We start from the raw sequence: 23325 nt of genomic DNA on the forward strand, positions 1-23325 counted from the left end.
GTTATAGTGATAAGATTGCAGCAGTTACAAGGAGATACTTTTAACAAAAACAAATCCCATCGCTTCCCCATTATACAGCTTTATCTCCAAAACGTGTTTAAATGAGGCACAGAACTTTTCTAGCCAAGATCAATGGACAAGCATAGCAAAGGGGCTGGCTTAAGACATTAAAATGCCAGTTTGTTTTATGCTGTTATAAATGCGTCCTATCATGTCTTTACATTTTATGACCCCTATTTTATTTCTAGGTAGCTTCACATATGACACATCCAATTACTCATGTCAAGAATGTAAAACTACCAGTATTTCAGTAAAAAGTACCTACCATCACTTATGACAACGATTTTTTTCTTGACCCATTATTTCACTAAATATAACGCATTTTAAAAGACACTGACGTGTGGGGACACTTTCTCCGTAAAGTATATTTGTCTCTGAAAAGATATATGCCAGCGAGATGCTGTCAATATGCGCCACTTGGCTCAATTACTACTCATCTTCAATAAAATGAAGGTCTCTTCACATTCTGAATATTCATTTGTGCCCGCTTTCAAGATAACATTTGTTTGACACTTTGAAAACCAAGGGCTGAAGTACATGCGACTACTGCTTCTGTGAAGAGGTACACAGCTCTCCTTGAATGTTTATAAATATTTGGAAGGAAAATATAAATTTAATCTTTCTGTGTGTAATTTATCTTAATAGCCAGCACTCATGGCCCATTTTAATCTTCGGAGTCTGAGAGCTCTGCAAAACAATGAGCGATCCCCCGGCCTGAAGGAAGCTGTAAGTCAGCAGCTCCCTGGCAAGGATCACTTTGCGGAGCTCTTCCCGACTTACTAAATCACGCGAAATCGCTCTACGCTAGCGCGCTCAGATAATTTTAATTGTGACACCTTTTAAGTAGGCAGCGAGAGGAAGCAGGGCGAAGTGCTAACACCTCATGGCACTGCTCACATCAGAGGGTGTTCACCTTGGGGCCAGGAGGGCTGGCCGAAGCCCCCGAGCAGGGGTGTAAGTCCTGTTCCTCCTGAAAGCAGCACAAGGTTTGCTGCCCATGCCGGTGGGAGCAGGGCCGGATCCAGGTTTATCACCACGGAAGCCTGACAGCTCACACTTCTGGTCTGGTGCACGGTAAATTGAGCGTGTAAAAGGAGACCGAGCCCTGCAGCGGTATGGACTGAGCTGATAAGTTTAAGGGTGCAATTCTCTTCCTTCCTCTTTCCTTCTTCTCCTGCCAAAAGCGAAGCAAAGGCTCAGGGGCTAGGGAGGCTTAGCCACAGAACAACGAGCCCCAAACATGATATAAATGGTTTTCTAATATTTTAGGTATACAAACAAACATTGCTCATCTGACTCTGCAAGTTTACAAGTCTGCAGTAAAATGGTGTTCCTTTTCCTAGATTTCCTTGAGAGACGGCAAAACTTCACCTGTTACCTGTCTATCCTTAAAACACACGAGCTCTGAAATGGATCAAACCGTTTAATTAAAAAGGCAGAAGTCATTAATAGCTATATTTTTGTCTTGCTTGGCAAGTTTTGAAAGGCTGCAGCATCTTATTTCTCAGAGTGCAGATTTCTCCTCCGAAATTTGGCCAAGTTCTTCTCCCCTTGTTTTTCACGGGAGCTGAACCGAGCGTGGCAGCCTTCCTCCAGCGCCAGCTCACTAAGGCTCAACACAACCACCAGCAGCACTGCTTCAGCTCACGCCATGACCAACCTGGTGCACATTCCTGCTCGTACAGGGGAGACCCACACATGTGGGGCAGCCCCCCATGTGCACAAAGGATGTGTCCATGCCTCCAGATACGCCCACAGTCCCGGCTAGATTTGCCTAGTGGGTGCTGCAAGCCCTGCCTTCCAACACAGCTCTGAGGGCAACACCTCAGCATGGCAGGCCCTTAAATTTGGATCTCATTTTAGGAAGGCTGAGCCCATCAAGCACTCCCCAGCCCTGCCTACTTGAAGGACCTTAGGATTAGATCCTGTAAGCATCACCTAAGCATTGAAATCTACCTAAAGCAGGGGAATCAGGTGCATTGTAGCGTCCACCAAAGCTCGTCTGCGCCCCTTCCCCACTCAGCAGACCCCTTCGGGCTTCTCTGACTCCATGGTGCTACACCAGTAGGGCACAGCCCTGCTGGCATTGATGCTTTTGTGTGCTGTTAACAAGCTACTCCGTCAACAGCAACATCCAAACAGAACAGGAGAGCTATTTTGTTGTGTTGTGTTGCGCTGGAAATTTATTTCATCTCCAGGGACCTTGCCTCCTTACATATTTTGCTGTTCTAAAAATTACTTTGTCCTATTTCTGTAAGTTGAAAGAGCCTCTTTGGCAAACAATACCCAGAACGGGAAAATTGAACATACCTGAAAACACAAAAAATACAAAAGCACACACAGAAGAGAAAAAGAGGGCAATGCATTACGTTAAATGAAGTCTAATAGCCTGAACTTCAGATTCAGCAAGGTCTAATAGTGAGGGACATTTGGTCAAAGCTCCCCTAATAAATTTATAATTAACCGTCAGAAAGCAACTCTCCGGTCAGATTTCCATTCTGCAGCGAGACTGGGTAAGAGCCAAACAATCACAGCCCCTGAAATACTGTTCTCTAAATGCAGCAGAAAGAGGTTGCAAAACTTTGTGCCTTACCTTTGGGATTAAAATGCTTATTTGTCTCAGTTCCGCATAACTTATGTAAGAGAGCGTGCATTACTGGAAGAGGAGCCCATTATAACACCGTGAGGACTTTCTGGAAGAGCTCTACCAACTGTGTTAGCGGAGCTGGTGCACTTATTCAGCGTGTGGAAACTCCACTACCAGTGAGATACTGCTCAGTTTACTAAAACCACAAAAAAAATACTCTCAGACAAAACCAAACAAAAAAGCAAAAATGCCAAGTTTTAAGGGCACACTGGTTGCTATGGTGTTGAATGCAGACCTCACTGCCTGGTGCTATCCCGAGACATAATAGGAACCCTTGTTGTCTGCCATTGATTATTGAGCATGTTTCTGCATGGAGTGGCAATGGTTGTTTGGGTTGTACAAACACAAGGCCTCCACAGGTACCGTCTTTGGTTGGAACTATTTGGCAAAAAAAAAAGACAAGAAATAAATACAAACAATTACATTATGTCATTTGAGCGATTCAAATACTGCTCAGAAGCAGGGTCTGTTTTGGTAAGCACTGAGAATAGTAAATATGATTGACAATAGCTTTGCATGTTTCACATGAGTGAAAAGTATGAATCACAGGAATAATAATATTCGACTTCGGCTTTCACCAAAAAGTGTGAAAAACTAATGGTGTATGCTAATAATCTGTCTCCTCTGTTATTGGCTTGAAATATGAATAATGAAACCGCTCACTAGTATGATGAAGATTTAGTCTCTTAACATCTTCCATTTCCATTTCTTTGAGCAAGTGAAGTGTTGTGTAAGAAGTATAATTTGTGTTATTTTCTGCCTCGAGATAAAGCATTTTCCATGTGAAACAGTTTTTTTCTTAAAAGGGAAGATAATAAGGCATACGATCTTTACGCAAAAATGTTTTACAATGCTTTTGTTCTTTTCCAGTTAATGGTATAACTTTATATCAATGTAATTAAACTTGCATAACCACAGTGCACCCCCAAATAAGCCTCACCATACCAGAAGAAGAGCGTTCACAATTACAAGATCAAACTAACTCCTAACGCAATATAGTGGTGTGGAAGAATCCTTTACAGATGCAATCTGGAATTGAGCACATCTTTAAATCCAAGAAGATAGATTGTTTCGCCAAATTTAGCCAAAAAACAGCATCGGAAAATGGTACATGCACAGCTATCTCAACACAGAGACCGACAGCAGCAACTGAAACAAGGTTTCCCTGCAGAGCTGAGGAAACTTCCCTACCACTGTAGCTGGTTCAAAGAGGACAAGGGCAGAGATGGAAAGCTGTGCACTATAGCACGTTTATTTTCATAACAGATTGCAATACTTTCTTTGCTACCTTTTACCGTGTAGGCTCAGCTGAACTCTGTATCCTGTCAAGATTTCCGTAAAATCTGGCTAGTCAACGCCTGACTGCTGGCAGCACCCGACATTTTTCAGCTGATGCCAACAGCTGTTGCAAAAACTCACTTTCCCTTCAAACCGGGCTCCAAAACAACTCTGCTAATTTATTTCAGCTACTTCACTTTGAACAGAAGCATGTTACTTTTGATCCAGATTTTTCAGAAGTGAGACATATTTTCAAATGCTTCACATTTCAATTATTTTGCATTTGAAAAGGGACACATTCTTCCAAGGTAAGAATTAGGTCAATAAAAATGACTTTGAAACTAAGTCTGGGACAGGAATAAGATGTAGACATTTATACCCAAAAATACAGAACTTAAGCCCTTTTCAAGGACTATCTCAGTCCTATAGAGAACCTTGGTCCTGTTTGCAAGTATCATTAAGATGGATGGCTGGGAATGGTTCTGTGTATTTTTAACCTAACAATACTTAGCAATTTGTCACTTACCTCACCCCCTGAACTCAGTCAGAAATGAGAAATAAATTTGTTCGTTGTACTCTAAGGAACTCAACTTAGTAGGCATTCCTCTAACACTAGTAACACATCATTATGGGATACAGACAACAAAAAACACATTGGTACCCGCTTCTATTGTGATTTGGGATTGCACACCTTGGATTTCTCAATGAAGTTTCAAAATCCAGGTTCAGTTCTTCCCTCTGCCACGTAAACTCGACACACATGCATTAAACTTTCCCTTCCTGGTTCTAACTTTCCCATCCAGTCTGGCTATGTGCAAAAATAAAGTCAGCTGAAACCAAGTTTCTGTAGACCAATGGTCCCAGCCCTCTGAATGACAAGATCTGAAGTGGTTTTCCTCCAAGGTCAGCTCTTGTATTTCGTAGTTATTGAATAAAATGTCATTCTAGTCCTTAGGACAGCAACCAGAACACAATCTTCTCTTCCTCCAAGATGCCTGGTACTATTTAGAAAGCATAATCATCTGTCCCAGAATTGCAGACAGCGATCCGGGGCAAGGTGCACCAAGCTTCAGAAAGGTACGCCGTGATGCTCGTATTATATTTTGAGCCTAAGAGCAAATCAAGCTTCCTTAAGGGATTTTTTCTGCTGTTGGGCAGTTAAAGATGGGAGCACCAGAACCCCCTGATTGAAAACCAGAGCCTTATTTTATTAAACAATTATCTCCTGCTCCCTCAAGGCAGATGGGTACCAGATAATCAGATAAGCACAATCTCCGTAATCATAAAATAGATCTAACCCATTTAAGCCGTCATTAAACACTGCAGATCTAGTACGAGCATGCTTTCAGCTCAGCACTTCTGCAGCAGAATAAGCAAAGGCTCGCTCCCCGGCGGCAGCGGGTTGCCCGCAATTACTGGAACCGCTGACATCAGCACCCAGCTGATGCCCAGCTTCTGCAGTGGCTACGTAAGCTGCCGTTTTTTTGTTCTTTTTGCTTTTCTTTTCAACAAAAAAAGGTGTGGGTAAAGCTTCTGCCTTTTCTGGCTGACCCCATAGAGCTCTATCAGTTCCCCCAAGGCCTTACCGCTGTTGATTCTGAAAGTTAACAGCGCGCATTGGCTTCTGTGGATCACCGCCAAGCACCGGAATTGTGTGTGTGCGTGTGAATATTCATCATATTAATGCTTAAATTGGATAAATCCTATTTATGTTTTTCTATTCAAATGGGTTGCTGTACAGCTTTAGGCTTCTGCTGGTCAAATACAGTATTGGGGAGCAGGTGAGCCACCTACGCTTAATATTCAGGTCTCTGTCCTGGTGCATTGCAAGAATGCTGAGACTTCCTTGGTCTGCTCTTTCATTCACTCCCTTTCCATCATTTACTTCATTCTTTCACTTGATCAGGTTAGTAGGTAAAGAACATGGCATTATATTCGCCACTATTGACTGGTCACACATAATGCAGAAAGAAATAAATGTGAAAATGAAAAAAAAAATGTAGAAACATAGGCATTTTGAAGCAGTCACACCTTCTTAAAAGCTTTCAATATATTCTCTGGTGAGAATTAACGCTTTCAACACCATTCTAAAATACACTGAGACAAAAACACAAGACATCGCGCTTTGAAAAATTCTGATTGGTTTGGTGAAATAAATTCTTCTGATATCATTTTGGCTCTTCTGGCTCTGGGAAAGGAAGGAAAGAAGGGGACTGGTGATATATGAAATGTGTTCATACTTTTTAAATACAGTGGTGAAAAAAAGGAAAAAAAAATAAAAATAAAAAAGGTTTGACTGACAAATCCTAAGTTTCCAGGAACAACAGTGGACAGAAGCAGGTTTACAAGCTGTATTTCCCCACGTACTGTGCTCCCAAGTTCCTGACATCTGTGCACCCTTCCCGATACAAACTGCAAGGAGAAATACCAACCATGGCTCCCAGTCCTAACTTGCCCAAAGAAAAGAGCTTGTGAGGCATTTCATTCAAATCATAGCATGCTGAACTGAAAAGCACATTTTTTTGTTGAATCCTGATACAGTCTGGTGAGAATGATCTGATCTATTTCTTATGAAAAGTCACTGACAAAAGTAATAATAAACTATTGCTTTTTATAGGATTTCAAGTCTCTAACAGTATATAAAAGTATTTTTTTTTTAATGTAACATAGAAGTCTAAAATAACTTGCTAAAATAGCTTACTCTGACTTCACCCTGTGGAAATCTATCATACCGTATTTCTCTGTAATTTTATTCACTTAGGATGAGACTTTCAAAATTCCCTGACAAAGCCGAGTCTCCAATTCTCTTAGCTTTTGGGTACCTAAATAATCAATTAGATGCTTAATGGGGTTTTCAAAAGGCACCACATGCCCACTCCAGCAGATTTTCAATCAATCCTTCAGGCACTTCTAGGGATTCAACCCTTTGTGCATATTAAATGACAGGAGCCCACCCCGCTCACATCAGCTTTGATGAGAGCTTTGTTATGTGACTTGACCAGAATTTGGAGAAGCTGACACAGAGAAGGCTTGTCTTACTAAAGGGTGGGAAGCGACCCTCCTGGGCCTTGCGTTTGCTAAGAGTCAGTTCTAAACTGCGTGATGGATGACACGGGTTCTCACTGTTTCTAGAACAATTTGTTGCCTCCCTTCCAGGAAAAATTAACTGTTGTAAAGCTAGTGACAAAAGCGAACAGCTGAAACAAGACCCATGTAGGATACCGGCAGCATAAACCTAGAGAACTCAACCGCATCCACACAGATTTTAGAAAAAGCCATCTAATTTAATTCAACATCAGCCCTCCAGAAAATGCCAACAAACAACAACACCAACAAAGAAATCAGAGGAAAAAAAAAAACACCATTAATTTAACCTCAGAATCCATTTGCTGGTCCCAACTTTATAGTTCCATATAGGATAGTGAAAGCAATACCAGCACTCCATGATTTCACCAGTTTATTGTTGTTGTTATTTTGTTGTGCCTGTTTTTAAAATATTTGAGATTAGACTGACATCTCTACGTCTTAAACCCAACCCAGATTTGGGCAAAGTCTTGTAAAGCAAGAGAGGTAACGTACAGTTTTCAGTAGACACGTTAAGAGGTTTCAGCAAGCCCACATGCCAATGCGCTGGGCACAAAACCATCTGAACACCACCACTGAATCTGCCAGAAGCTGTTGTAATATGCTCAGATATACAAAAGAAAATACCTTTATCCAAAAAGTCAGATGAAGAAAAGCCTACGTTATCAAATTCCAAAGTGTAACAACGGGCCACTGTTGAAGGTCTCCCTTTACTTGTTCCTATATTGCAAACCAGGAACTCCAGTCCTTCTTTTTCCAAATGAAACACCACTGCACATATATATGTAAATAAATATACATAAACAAACAAACAAACAGAACAGCCAGTTGTAATAGTGCAGAGGACGAAGAGAGCGTGGGCCAGGACCATGGTGCTGTAAATTAGTAAGCAGTTACACAGAATATTAATGGTCAGGTTTAATCTACGGAGTGCAGAGACACAGCACAAAAAGCAGTGTTGCTCTTGTCGTATGTTAGTTTATTTTCTTCTACATTTTAAATATGACTGAAATTCCTTTAGACCTATTAAATGAGCAAATCCTTTCTGAAAACAGTACAACATGGCTGGAATGCAATAAATATAAGCACTTTAATATTTAAGTGAAGAAAATGAATTTCAGTGTGTTTTCAAATTGGTTTTCTTCAGTGCAGAGTTTCTTTATTTGTCCAAATAAAATGGATTTGAGTGGGTGGCACCTTCAAGGAGATATGCGGCACTATTCAATGCCTTTGTGAACCTGGGAAGATATTATGAATAATGGATTTGCTGTGCTCTTAGACACAGAGCCACAACAAAAACAATATCATTCTAGGTTCTCTAATAAGCAGCTGCTGGAGTGAGGAATAAAAAGCCTGGACTCCTGATTTAAGCTCCAGGTGCTGGCATTTTTGCTCAGTACATTTTCATGATCGTTGTAACTATGGGACTGGCTCTGAGCTTTCAGCAGGGAAACGACTCAAACACAGAGTGTGAAGGGCTGAATTCCCAAGGCTACCTCTCCCCATTTGGATTTGCTGCTTTCTTCTTAAGAGCCCATTTCTATACTATACCTGTCTCCCAAATACAGCTGGAAAGCTTCCCTCTGCCAACAGCTGGAAGGAAAGGCTAGCTCAATACATACACACAAAATATAAGAAAATTGGTTTAGTTTCTTTCTTTTAAGGATGTGAGTATACGTCCCCATTCAAGGGGGAGAGAGTCCTTTGCTTTATTTTGTAATGAATTTAAAATATTTAAATGTCATCAACAAATTACTCTTAAGCATGAATGGAAGCAATATCCAACCGTTTTCAGTGCAGAAAGATTAACCAAAATAAATATGACAAGTGTGCCTCTGAGTCCTTTTGAAAAGAATCTGGCTTCTGTCCGATAGAAAATCAGAAGACTCTGGGGCATTGAACCCATTCGTAGCAGCATGTATGTTTTCAGAGGTCAACAGCACAGGCCTGGAAAAAACAGCAACTGCTCTTGGGAGTGGGACACACGAGAGCAGGAGGAGGCTGGATAACTATCTGCCTGTCAGAACGGGATGATCTTAGCCTCATGTTGATCTTAAACTTGCAATTTGGAATTGAACCTATTCAAACGCACCTTCACACGAAGTAGCTCCACCCATCAAGTACATCTAAAAGCATACGGGAAAGAAGCTCAGAGATAGGGATCTCAAGTCCCAGAAGTCCAGCCAGGGCACCTGAAATCTAACAGATTTTAATACTGGCACTGTCCTTCTAGAAGCTGTGATGTCTTCTCATCCTTTTAGAATTACATCTCCAGCAAGAGACCATTAAGATCTTTAGCTGCAGATACCAATGCTTAGCTCATGCTATTGAGGAAGGTGCTGAATATGTCATCTAAGCATTGTCAAGGCTTGAGTGATAATCTGCTAAGAACTACATAAACAGTTCACAGACTCAGAATTAAGTTTTCATCAACCTTTGGTGCTAGCTGCTGAATTCACACCCACTGCTGCATACTTCATCCTCAAGCCCTTATTTTCGTCTTAATCTTCCAAACACAGTGAGCTCGGATCTGTAGTACTATGAAACACTGATCTGAAAACCTATGGGAAGTGTTTTTGAAACAGTAGAACAGATCTGCAGAACATCACGTATGCTGTTTTATTGTGTTTTTGTTTGTTTTTACATAGATCAGAAATATAATTTCAGAGGGGAGATACCAGCTATGTTTGTGCTGTGCAGCTAACTGGCATGCCCTCTGTGCAACAAAAACTGTCCATGCCTATCTGTTCTGTATTAAATAGTTCACAATTTTTGATGACATTTTACTGCAGTCGCAATATTAAGAATATTATTAGCTAGAATTTTTGTTTTGGTGACAGAAATATGCTTGAAAACAATACTAAATTATAAAGAAACTCATCGGTTTTGCATCATCTGGATAATTCCAATACATATTTAATAGGTTTCCAACAGATATACGTGCCTTTGCAGGCTCTGAGTTCAGTAAATATATGCATAAAAATTGTCTTTCAGAGGGTGAAGTGGGAAAGATACTGGCCAGTCTAGAATGAGATTTTTGCAAGACATTGCTCTGAATATTGGAAATGCAAAAAACGGAGTTGGCAGCATTTTTGTTGTCTTATCCTGATCCTCACCCCTATTAAGGCAAGAGGAAAAAAAAGTATTTTCATGAGAGGCTTCAGACTGGCTATGTAAATAGTTCATAAACTTAAACACTGCTACCTTGGGGATATAAGTTTATGTAAAAGCTTTACAGCTTCCTAAGCCCACTCAGAAGATTCTGAGATCCGTCTCAAACAAGTATCCATGCATAGTATCAAATTAATTTTGTTTTATATATATATATATACACACATATATATGTGTATATATATATATATACACATATATATATATGTGTGTGTATATATATGGTTCTACCATTCATGGAAAGGTTTAGGATAGAAATTAGCCCTGCGATTTTTGAAGAACATGACTGATAGAAGAATCCACTGTTGGGTTGAAAATTATAAATAATTAACATTCTAAGAAGGTAAGAAGACAATTCTGTGTCTTCCAACTTCAATAAAGGAGCCAGGAGACCTCTTCTGTATGTAAGGAGTCATTGTTTAAGGATGGTTTTTGCAAAGTCTGAATCCTTAAATTAGAAAAAAAAAATAAATAAAATAGCTGGAGCCAGAGGACAAGAATTCAAACAAGAAAGATGTATATGCAGAAAGGCATCCCTTACAGCAGACCTTCCTTTTGAAATCTAATGACCAGCTCATGTAATTTCAAATTAGAAGATATATGGTGCTAAAAAGAGTTGAACATTCAAGTGGAGATGCCTATCCAAATACTGCTGCTTATGAATGGTAGGACACCCTCCTGCTCTTGTTTATTCACTGGAGATACGAGTGGAGAAACAATCTACAATCACTTGTGTTGCAGCACACGATTTTGGGTAACAGTACTCCGTGTATCACAGACTATCCATGTAATACTTGCCCTAACTGGTACTGACAGGATATGGCTGTGATGATTGAAATACTTCACTTTAATGAACTGTTGTCTTCAATGAATTCTGTAATAATATCTGACAGCTTTCACCGCCGTATGAATTGCTCTCTGTTGGTACAATTCATTTTTGTTTTGGTACAGATACTCTAAGACAGTATCTCCAGGAAAACAAGTTAGGCAAAGAAAAGACTGCCAGTAATGAGTGGATGTAATGCAAAGGAGAGAGAAAACGACTAGATAATGAGCCTGGATATGTAGAGAAAAAACACACTATCACTTATAATGTGCTGAATGTCTGGCTGCCATTCCTTTGCCTTTGAATACTGAACGCAGGACAGGGGAAACACCCTGTCAAGATCTGGACATCATTTTGCAGGAGCTATAGTTATAACACCTGCACACTGGGGAACAAGACAAGGATTTCAACATGCACATTATCAAAGAGAGAAAACGACTGAGCCTACTACAGTATTCAGGATCAAGTGGACTCCGTTTTCTGGACCTGGTGGCTAGGATTTGATGGAAAGAAGCCTTCCGTCCCTTGCAGCCAGCTCTTGAACCAGCTGTCAGAGAATCTAGGAGGCATTTTGACAACTAAGGGAAACCAAGTAGAAAGGCATCCAACTTGCTGAAGATTGCATTAGTTGAGCAGTTCAAATAAATAAAGCATTTTGCTGTCCAAGAGGAATCCATCAGCCAGCTATACATCATTTAGGAAACTTGCGCATCCCTGGGCTGACAGAGGGCAATGGGAACGCAGAAAAATACTGACCCTCTGAACAGTTTTCCAAGCCACAGTGGATGCTGAAATAATAGAAGCAAGGAAGCTATTGAGATAAAATAAGATACACAGTTTCATGTAAATCAAATGCATCTTTCCTTAAAAAAAAAAAAAAAAAAAAAAAAAGACATAAATCTTTTTGCAGATAGCTGAATGTAGAGTTCAGATAAGCCACCAGAAATATTTACAGAGAAAAGAACTCAGACATTTTAGAAAGCAGCTCCATCCACCACAGCCTAGTTAAAACAAAACAAAAAACAAACAAACAAAAAAAGTAGCAGTGTGATTTTTGCCCTTCCCTTGGTCAAAAATAGTGCTGTGCATTGAGACCAGTAGCAGAAACCAGAATGCAAAGCTCTTGCTTTTTTCGGAAGTGTTGAAAAGACAGAAATAGGCCTGAAATATTTTCAATATTAAAAAAAAAATGCCATGTCATTCTAGTTACTAAGAAATTCAAATATGCTTCTCGTGTACAACATGAATTGTCATAGACAGTTCCAGTAAAAAAAAAAAAAAACACCACTGGTTTCTCTAGACCTGCAGCCAACAGCCACCCACACGAACACTTCAGCAGAAGCTACACAATTCCTGTACATTTCACAGGGCTATTCCACGGAGGCATGCTTCAGTTGCATCCCAAACAATTAATTTGTGTCATGAAGCACGAAACCTGCCAGCCTTTGTAATACCGCTAACTGCATACACTGTTAATTTCTGTAAGCTTTGAACATTGCTGTGCAACTACAAGCAAGTTCAGCATTGCACTGACTGCATTCTTCAAGGCACAGAGAAATAACATACTCATAGGTTTCTCATGACCTATACTACTACTAAAAATCCAGCTTTGATTTGCTTTCTTCCCAGCACGCAGGGGAGTTCAAAGACCATTCACTTTTTTATTTTTATTTTTTAATTATTTTTTTAACGTCACCGAGGAATTGGAAGTCATGTTTTCAATGATGGCTTCAGTAATAACCAACTACATGGCCTTGAGTGAAGCACTACGCCTTTGCCCTTGGTCTCACCAAATGGAAATAATGGCACCGGTTGCCCAGCTCAAGCATTCCTTGAGAAGAAGGCACAACCAGTCAGGTTTTCTACACTTGCAAATACATGACCATATTAAACATCTCCCCTTACCAATCAGTGCCGGTTTTCTTTTACAACTCTGTACAAGTTCAAATAAGTTTACAATGTGGAGTTTAGGTGTTTTGGTTTTGTACTTCAAGATTCATCTTTTTTAGTATTGTGGAGATTAAACCATATTTTCCCCTTAACCCAACAGCTATGCTTTAGATATGATTTTTTTTTTCTTTCCTGATAATTCACATCTTTAAATTGATTTTTACAATTGGTACTCTGGGAATTATAAAAGCTAGGTTTTAGACTTTCTTTGGTCCTGAAAAATGTGTTATGGAACTCTAACACAATTATAAATTCGGAGGCTTGGGCACGGGCCTCTCTTTGATTTGAGGGATTAATAGCAGGTTGTCTCCGTAGTACTCCTCCGAGGATTCCAAAGGGAATTCTCCTTTATCAAAATGGCAAGCGCTTCCTGATGGGCTGTCAGGACACACGTTACAAACTACCCAAAGATGGGCCTTCCACAGCTCCTCCGAGTTTTTCTGCCTGCCTTCTAATTTCCTGGAGGACATTCGTCTTCTTCTGAAAAGAGATTAGCTTTGCTTTTGCGGGCATCAGTGAAACACGTTCTCGTCCCGCTGAGAAGCAAGCCAGGCACCAGCCCCTAGCCAGGGGCGTTTCAACAAGGATGGTACAGGCTCAGAACTGGGACTGTGTTTTCAAATCTTCATGAGGTTCTTCAATGGAGGTTTGATAGAGGCCTGATCTGGATGGTTGTATTGGTGTGAGAAATAGCTACAAACCTGACGGTCGGTATTTCGTTTCAAAGCTGGCCATTGTGTAAGGGAAAAGGAAGAACACGCAACAGAGTGTAACGTACAAGAAGCCCAAGGAACCTAGGCTCAGCTCTGTGTCTTCTTGTGGTTTTGATGGTATAAAGCGACCAGGCTGACTACCCAACATGTTAAGCCAAGCAACATGAACTTCTTCACTGAGACTAAAGCAAAATAATAAAAAACCACTATCGTAGCAATTTAAAATCAATTTAATCATGTCTTGCATTGCACACACTGTCAAGATGTGTTAAAAATAAAAAGTGTGCATCATCATCATTGCACAGTGTTATTCCAAGGGAAGCTATAGCTGATTATCACCTCCTAATGAAACTGAATCCATCCCTGCTGTATTTCTTTTACATGCACACTACCCTCCCTCTAAATTCCTAAAATTAAAATGCTCCCTATGGGAAGAAGTAAAACTAAATCCAGCAATGATCAAGCAGAGACATGAGATAACAGAAGCTAAGCCTCTGCTTAATGTAGGCTAAAGAACAAAAGAAGGAATTATGTAAATATACCAGGAATTCTTTTGTGTCTTTCTTTCTAGATAAAGTAAAGAAAATTCCCAATTTGGGGCCAGAAAAGCAGAAGTAGTCAACAATTATTTTGTGTCTATTTGAAAATAAGTAAAAGAAGATATAAACACCTTAGCAACAAGATATTGTATTAGTGGTTGTACAGGTTAATTAACAATGACAGTGATATATTCATTTTGTTTTAATTTGCATCTGAAGAACTGCACCAAAGTAGTGAGTGAAGATCGGCGTAAACAACTACATATTTTTGAACACTTTAAATACAATTTTGAGCATGGGAGAAATGACAGGGACCTAGACAGAACGTATTGTGTTAAGTGAAATGGCAAAGAAGTTAAGTGAAAATGCAGATTAAAACCCAGCAACCAGCGAGGGCCCCCGTTCCCATACCTTCATTCCCCCCAAAGCGTGCTGCAGGACAGTACACGATTACATTTCTCTGTACCCTAATTCTGCCATGTTCTGCACTACCTAAAGGAATCAGAGAAAAACAGAGAACTGGCCCAGTGACTATATAATGGATAAACCAGAGGGGAAAAAGTTGTACATTAATCCTGAATGTTCTGGCCTCGGTGCCCATAATTTCTCAAGCTTAAAACATAAATAACATTTTTTGCATTTAACATAGAGTCTACAGCACGTGTTTGCAAAACTAAATAACCGCCTGTGTTTGCATGAGATATATGAAGTTCAGTTGGATTTGCATATCAGAGATCAGGCTGTGAATCTCTGACGATATTTACAGTTGGATAATTGAAATTAATCCTACCAAAATGACTTTGACAGTCTGAATTTATGGTCTGAGAAAACAATCCTGGAACTGTTTGCCGAGCTATTAACATGGCTGACCATATATTTCAATCTAAGCTGTGCTGCTGAATAAAATCTACTTACAACTTCTAAGCTCCTTCCTTCCCTCCCTCACTTCCTGTTCAAGTTGCTCACTAAAATCATTAAAAAGATGGGATAACCTTGAAGACAGGAGATATACCGGGGTTTTGCTGTTTTGTTTTCTACTTTTCAAACCATGGCAGGTACATTAGGGTTTTGTTTTGTTGTTTTTTTATGGATATTATGGCATTTTATTTTTCATTTCCTTTAAAAGCAGCCAATTCTCCCAGCGGAAAGCACTGAGAAGTTTCAACATCAGAGCTCAGCCTGCCTCAAGCCCTGCTGTAACATGGAAAATGGTCGCATCTTAGCATGCGTTTGTCTCCTCAGAGAGGATGAAAGGTGCTTGCGTTTTTGTTTAATGTTTTCTGTTGCTTGGTGTTTTCTTTGTTGTTGTTTTTTAAACTCAGCACAGACCTTTAGATAAAGGGCACATAAGTTGTCACAGAGAACACTTAACTAAAGCTACCTCCCATTATGCGCCTGGTAGGAATGTCAGCTGTGGCTAGATATATGACAGACCCTTCCAACCTACACAGAACAAAAATGCCTGTGAAAAATACCTACTGCAAGCAAAATTAATTTGGCAATAGGTTTACCTCCTAGTAAAACAAAACTAAAGCAATTAGCAAGCTCGATTTTCTTATCATTGGCAAACAATTATATAATTTATTAAAACTGTTGGCAACCTTTCCTATTTCAAGGATGCTACACACCCTGTATTCTTTGGATTCTAATAATGACTTCAACGATTGTGAAATTTGCACCTTGGATTTTGGTGTTAGAAGAGGAAAACCCTCCCCACTTTCATGACACCGAGTTTTCAACTACAGAAGACTCTGCTTTAGTAATTTCAAAAGTTATGTTTATAGATTTTTAAAAGTATGTTTTTAACATACAAGAGCAGCTTTATGAAATCTGGAAACAAAAGGACAACTACCAAACATCACAGAAATGTAAGTAAATAAATGCCACAAATATAAGTACCTTTAATAATATCCCTTATAGAGAGGTGACAGTCGGTAGCTCTGATCCTCGTCTTGCTGCCCCCTGCCCCCATGTGATGCTTTCCAAGAATATTCATTTTGAAAGCAGGCATATGTTTAAATATATTAGGGAAGAAAGACTTATAAAGACTCTCACTTATAAAGTGTTAATTCCTTCTTAGTAGAAAGAATGAATCACTATACTAAGCAGAGTACCTGCAATCACTGATACTACCCTAATACAAGCACATTATCTTGGGCTCCGGCCCCTATTCAGAGACGGCTCGTGGCAGCTGGCAGACACCTGTGAAGCCTACAGAAGATGAGCAGATAAGCACACATTCTGGGAGGATGAGAAGAAAAAGATTTTCTAAGCATTGAAAACCTTTGTGGCAAGCCTGCTCCACCTTCCTGTTTTGTTGCATGCACTCAGACTGTAAAAAGGATCCAAATGGGGTTTATATGGTACACAGCACAGCTGGCTTCATGCGTATCAGAGAACTCCAGGCACACAACAGATTTATAGGTGGCACAATGGGCAACACCTAGGATTAAGTGTTGCCAAACTCAGCCAATTAGTTTAGCCAAGTAGTACTGCCAAGCCAAAATACATTGCAGGTTCTTTTCTGTAGCATTTCTATATAGAAGTACCAACAAATAAACAAGCCAAACAGAAAATACCAAGTTAATCTGTCAATAACTTTTTTTTTTTTTCTCTCTCCACATACTGCCATGTATTTTGTATGGGTTGCTTTTTCACTGGAATTCAGTACAGATGTCTTAACCATGAAACCATCATGATCTTGTCATCAAATCCTTTTTTTTTTTTTTTTTTTTTTTTTACAGAGGCTCCTCGAGAGTGGCTCATTTTTCTGCTGTACCCACGTACTATTAGGTGTGTACACCATCTGTTCTACATACCTTGCAAGTTCATCCAAACAGACTAGCTGAACAGAACTTGATTTTTTGGACCTAGTTAATGTAACATAGATAAACCCATGGACTCTTATTGTGAGCAGACTGGAAGTCCACCAGTGGGGTGTGCAAGTGAAGCTTTCTATGTGCTTCTGAATATTCCCCTTTTAAGCACTCCTGCTCCCTTCAGCCACTGAGTGTTTTGCATGACTTAGGGTCTCACTAATCATATGCAGATAACTAGCCTTTCACATCATGGCTGCACTCCTCACTCTCCTATTTTCAAAAGCAAAATGCACATCAGATACGCTGAAGGTAGAAATGAGAGTTGTTAATGAGTGTGAGTGGGAGGCATGGGTTGGCGATGAAGATTTGCTTTGATACCTCTGACTACAAAAGCTTCCTTGGTGGAGAAGATATTTTAAAATGTCTAAACAAAACCTCCCTTATGCAAATTCAAACCCATTCTGACATAAAATTAAAGCTATTCTTAGTATTATTTCTTAAAGGTCACACATATGCCATAAAGGCTGATCAAAGTATTAAAATGCTACAACAGGTTAAGAAAAGAGGCAACGATACAATAGCTTTCCAGTGCTTTCATTTCTCAGCAGAACACTGACCATTAATCCTTATTATTGGCAGTGAGGGTGGAAGCATCATCTGTTATCAGAACTGGCTGACAATTTCTGTTATAAAACCTACTTCTAATTGCCTTGAACTTTGTCAAAAGTTAAAACTCTTTTGTCTGTGGTTTTATGAAACCTGAACATTTGTTTCAAGCTTTTGTTTTAGTTGCTGCTCTCCGCAAAATAATTCATCCACTTTTAAGAATAAGGGGAGTGAAAGGATACATTGCTTATCTCATGTTGAAAACAATGGCTTTATTATAATTTAATGCTTCCCCATTTCATGATTTGAAGGCAAGGCTAAAAATCTGATGTTGACAGAGTTTTATTAGCTCTCAAAAAAAAATTAAAAATCTGTTCATATTTGACCGAATTATAAAATTTTGAAAAAATCTCAACTCATACATGAAGTACTTCACTTACAACCAAAACCCTGAACCAGCTTCACCAAGCGTGCTCCCAAATAGGGCTCTGGGGTCTTGGTTGCAGGGCTCACTGCAATTGCAGCAGACTGAGGCTGATCTAGACAAAATGGGAGAGAGAAGAAAGTGTCCCTTTGCTTTTTCAGTGAAGCTTCTTTCCCTGTTGTGGCCAACAAGCTTGAAGCAGTATTTCGCCTCATTCAGATAAAAAGGAAGAAAAAGACAGAGACAAAATGGCAAACCCGTGAGGACTGGATGATAAAGAACCAGGGAAAACACAAATGAGACCGGAGAATTATCCGCAGACTGATGACATTCAGTTGTTAGAAATCAGACCAAATACAGTGCAGGGGTGTCAGTAATACTGTTCCTGAATTACTCAGGAGTCTAGAAGGAAGAGTTCAAAACAAAATCCCATTCCATTCCTTTAAGGCATACATTATTCAAAATATGTCAGCTCAAATATAACTGAATAAAGTTGAAGAACTAATAATTAACTGGTAAGCAGGAATATACTAGTATTTCCAGAAGCACCTTCATAAAAATACATTTGCCTGAGTAATAAAGAAAATGAAGAGGCATAGCTGATTTATTAATCAGGACTCACACCTTGCCAAAACATATAAAACGAATAAAATAAATTTCCACTTGTCTAACCTAAAATTAAAGTGTGTTGTGCTCATAAGCTAGAAATACAAAATAGAAAACCAAATTAACTTTTTGTTGTTACTTATTTAAATTACATATTGAAGTTTCACAAAGCTGTGACCTTAGAACCAAACAAAACCCTACAATAACAACAACAAAAACAAGCACAGAATCACAGATGCCAAATGAAAGCAAATACCGTTCATGGCACAATCTTAACTCCTTCCCAGCTCTTGAATTTGTAAAGCCTTTATCTAGTAAATGACATCAAAAGTTGTTGTTTCTGCACCACCCCCATTAATCCTTTCACATTCCTAAAGTGAGATCCACAAATAGGTGCTGGACATCTCTCCAAGTGGGCTAAAACACAAAGCAGTGGTTATTAAGAAAAGCTATCCATCAGCTAAGTATCTCCAGTAAGTCCATACCTGTTCACGTCCCATATTTTACTGGTGCTGTCCATAGAGGCAGAAGCCACAAAATCACCACAGGAATGCCACGAGCAGTCCCATACAGCTTGGGCATGTCCTTTCAAAGTCAGAATGCATCCACGCTTTGAAAGGTCCCAGATTCGCACTGTTGCATCCCCACTTGAGGTGACCAACTGGGTGCCACTGTTGCAAGGAAAAATAAAGAGTAGTTTAGAAAAAAATGGTTAAATAACAACTGTAGATTTTACATTAAGACACATATGAATACAAATTTATTTGCAATCATATTTTTACTTAACACTGTTTCCTGATATACCATAGATGAAGCAGTCATGTATTAAATGTGCTATCAAAGGAGAACAAAAGATATAAAGTAACTATCTTCCATGAGAAAGTAAATATGGGTTCCAAAAATGACTTTCTTACTTTTTGTAGCCCATTTATGAGTTTATTGATAAAATAACTTAAGCCCAGGGAACAGCTTTCAAAATAGAATAAAATACCTTTACGGAAGAATTTTTTTATTTGCCAAATCCACAGCATTTGCTACATATAAATTATTGTTTAAGTATCTTAATATTCTCTCTTGTGACTCAGTACAGACACTCTAACGCACTCACTGTCTACTTCATTGGTGCATTATATAAATGGAAAATACAGCATCCAACTCAGATTGCATGGCCAAAACTTCAGGTATTATCTAGTATGGTTCCACTGCATGGAAGCATGGACACGGTGGTAGATTAAAGGTCCACGCGGTTCAGCAACTTACATTACACCACAAGTAGGAGTGCATTCTTAATTAATAGAAACCAGCAAGAATAAATAAGCAGAGTGGTATAACACTCTCCCAGCCCTAGGCTGTGGCTCAGGATGTCTTTGAGACAGAAGCTGTATATCTTCCTAGTCAACAACCATCCATGGACTGGTTTTGCCACGACAAATTAATTCTTGAACATATGCACGCCACTGGTACCTACAGTCTCTTGTGTCAAGAGTTCCAAAATTTAATTAGGCATTGTGTGACAAATTATTTTAGGGTCATAAATACTTTGCTTCATTTCATTTGATGCGTCTAATTCTAATATTGTGATGAAAAGTAAACACTGACTACACATTTACCTCCTCCAAGCCAATTGTGATATTACAGGTTCCCTATCACAGCATTTCACCCACAAAGCTGAAGACCCCCATTACTTTGCGTTCATGTGCGTTGATTTTCATCTGCCACTTCATCGTCAACTGTTGCAACCGGAATTCTTCTCCTCCAATTCTTTACATGCAACCAGCATTTCCACTGCCCTAATTATTCTGATGAGCAATTCTTCCACCTCATTCTCTTCCCCAGTTTCCAAGATCAGCTTAATAGCTTCGGTCCCAGCACAGATCCCTGTGGGTCTCAGATAATCATTTCTCCATTCTGAACATGACATTTTATTCCTACCCTTTCACCAGTTTTTAAACTCACAAGAGATTTTTCCTTTTTATTCATGACAGTTTTGCTTCTTTGAGAGTTTTTGTTGAATGACCTTAAGAAGAATTTAGTGAAAATCCAAGTGTACCGAATTTATGAGATCTCCCCTGTTCAAATGCTCAGCGAGCCCTTCAGAGAACTCTAATAGATTTCTGAGACAATTTCCAAAGCTGTGTCCACACCTCCCAGTGTGCTTCAGTAATACAAATGTACCCGGGATCCCGAAATTTTGCTTAGTATCATTTCTACCAGTCTTCCCAGTAGAAAGGTTATGGACTGATCCACACCCATTCAGAGCATTTTAAAAAGGCTGAAAAAAGTTAATGCAGCCTTCCCAGGTTACTGCATTCATGATGGAGGTTTTCTATTTTAGTTACAAAAACAATTGAAGGCCTAAAATACATTAACTTTGGGTATTCAGACTCATTTCTCTGCTGTTACCTCACCAACATCAGTAAAAAGATCTAGCCTTTAGGATCCAATAAACACTGGTTTTATCTGAATAATAATTGGAAATATGTTAGCACAGGTGGTACAAGTCCTTCTTCCAAAGCTCTGGATGTAAAACTGCTTGCTGGTTGATTTGAGCAACGCTACTGCTCAACTTAGACTATCTAAATATTTAGTTCACTGTTGCCATTAAAAAAAAGAATAAAAGAAAAAAATGAAAAGAGGGCAGAAGGGAAAGGTTGTCAAAATATAATGTGTCGGTTTTATTCTTCCTTACCTCCTTTTCCAATAGATGTTCGCCAGATTGCTTCATAAAAGCATCTCAGACAGCTTGAAATATGTGCATCATTTATTTGATAGATCTTAAGGGGAATTTTGCCTTTATGAAATATCACCTAACTAAACTTTTGACCATTTTTTAACACTTATAGTTTAGATTGTTATTTTCTGTGAAAATACCATTATCATCCTCATTAAGGCAGATACGTTCCCCTACCTAAGACAAAGCTTTGTGAGTTTAATCTCTCAAAAATTTGAGCGCAGCCCAGTAGTAATTCTGAGGCACGTTCACATACAGCAAAGCACAAAGGCTTGAAGCCCGAGTGAGGGCTGCAGGAGGAGAACCTGATTTGTCAAACCGCTAGGAATAAATGTGTTTTTATTAATGAAACACTTGTACTTTTAATAACTCAACCTAGATCTCACTTCTGGAGATGGATGAAATTAGTGAAATGACAAATTACCATACCCTTTATACATTTATGAAATAAGATCTATTTTAAAACAAATTCAGAAGCAGGTATAAAGTGGGACTGATGAAATCTATAATTGATTCAGAGGGCAGCAGGCACTGCCACTGTTGTGAATCGCAAAAAAAAAAAAAAAAAGATTTATTGCTTATGCATTTTTTAATATATAATCCCAAAAATGCCACATGAAGAACTGGTTCCTTGGGCTGAATTTTAAGAAGACGCCATCCAGGCAGTGATGAAAATCTTTCAGAAAACAGATACGAGCAGGAAGGTAGCACAAATGGATTCAATTTGGCAATCTGTGGCAGGGGAAAGAGTTACAAATGAGGTTTAGCACTCCTCACAGACCAAAGGGGAGAAAAGCAGAGCTCGTGGAGACAAAAGAGCGGTTTGTAGAGGAGAAGTTTTGAGAGACAGACTGATTGTCAGTTTTGCCTGCAGTAAAATGCTTAGACACAGGTATTGTTTCATCACACAGAGCTGCAGCTCTTCTTTAATTGCACAATCACTTTATACATGTGAAACAAGATTATCTGAAAAAAATAAATCAGGAAAAGTGGATATTTTTAATGATTAAGCCTGTCAGGTTATAATATCCACACAATCCTCTAATGTTTGACTGATTTTCAAACAAAATGCATACTGATTTTTAATATAAAATCATATGAAAATGCAACAGTATATGCTCAGCCTTAATTATCAACAGCTATATACATAATCTCCATTTGAATTTAAAATTGATCACTAACAGAGAAAGCTCCAATTAGTTCTGTGCCATGTGTGTATCTTTAATTCAGAAGCTATTAAACACTTTTAATTCGTTGTATTCACCAAACAAATCAAGGAACCAGACAATGCATTAGGAGACAAGAACAACAGAAACCTGATCTTTTTCTGTCAACTCAAACATTCAAATTATGTAAATAACTTTGACAGCTTCTAGAAATTTGGTGCTAGCAATAAACTTAGTTATTTTTAAAGAAACTAGCAGTGTATTTGCTTATTCAGACCCAATCAGTTGGCTTTACAAGGTCTTGCTTGCTTTGTTTTGAGGGTTTTCTCTTTAGACTGTCTAGCTGACCAAAGCACTAGAGCAACCGAAATATGCCTGCACAGCTTGGAACCAAGTCTTTGTGCAGAATAATCTTTCCAGACAATGTTCTAGACCACGGAGCCTGTTACACCCATAATCCTCACACTGTTTCTAGGGACTGGTCTTTTTCCCTAGTAGCAAATACGGATACGGTTCTACTTTTCCACTGATTTCAGGTACTCCATCGATGCTATATTCTATCATTCCTGAAATGCGCAGAGAGTAGAGATCCTTGGAAGAACTCATTCCACGGCCCACAGGAGCAGAGGGACCATTAACTTTGTAAACCTGAACGAACCTTCCCTCCCTCATATTCTCAACACACACGTTTCCTTTCATTATATA

The 23325-nt window shown here is 39.1% G+C and overlaps 1 protein-coding gene across 7 annotated transcripts in view; it reads right to left on the reverse strand.

Moving 5' to 3' along the window:
* The window catches only part of SPAG16 (sperm associated antigen 16), a 393156-nt gene that overhangs the window by 144555 nt on the left and 225276 nt on the right, over nt 1-23325 (reverse strand). For all 7 annotated transcript variants that reach the window (XM_068686339.1, XM_068686338.1, XM_068686337.1 and 4 more), the window contains one exon: nt 19209-19394. In XM_068686339.1, coding sequence (XP_068542440.1) covers nt 19209-19394 — 186 coding nt within the window. The remainder of the gene's footprint in view (nt 1-19208; nt 19395-23325) is intronic.

Source organism: Anas acuta, chromosome 6, assembly GCF_963932015.1.
Source record: "Anas acuta chromosome 6, bAnaAcu1.1, whole genome shotgun sequence".
Classification (NCBI taxonomy): domain Eukaryota; kingdom Metazoa; phylum Chordata; class Aves; order Anseriformes; family Anatidae; genus Anas; species Anas acuta.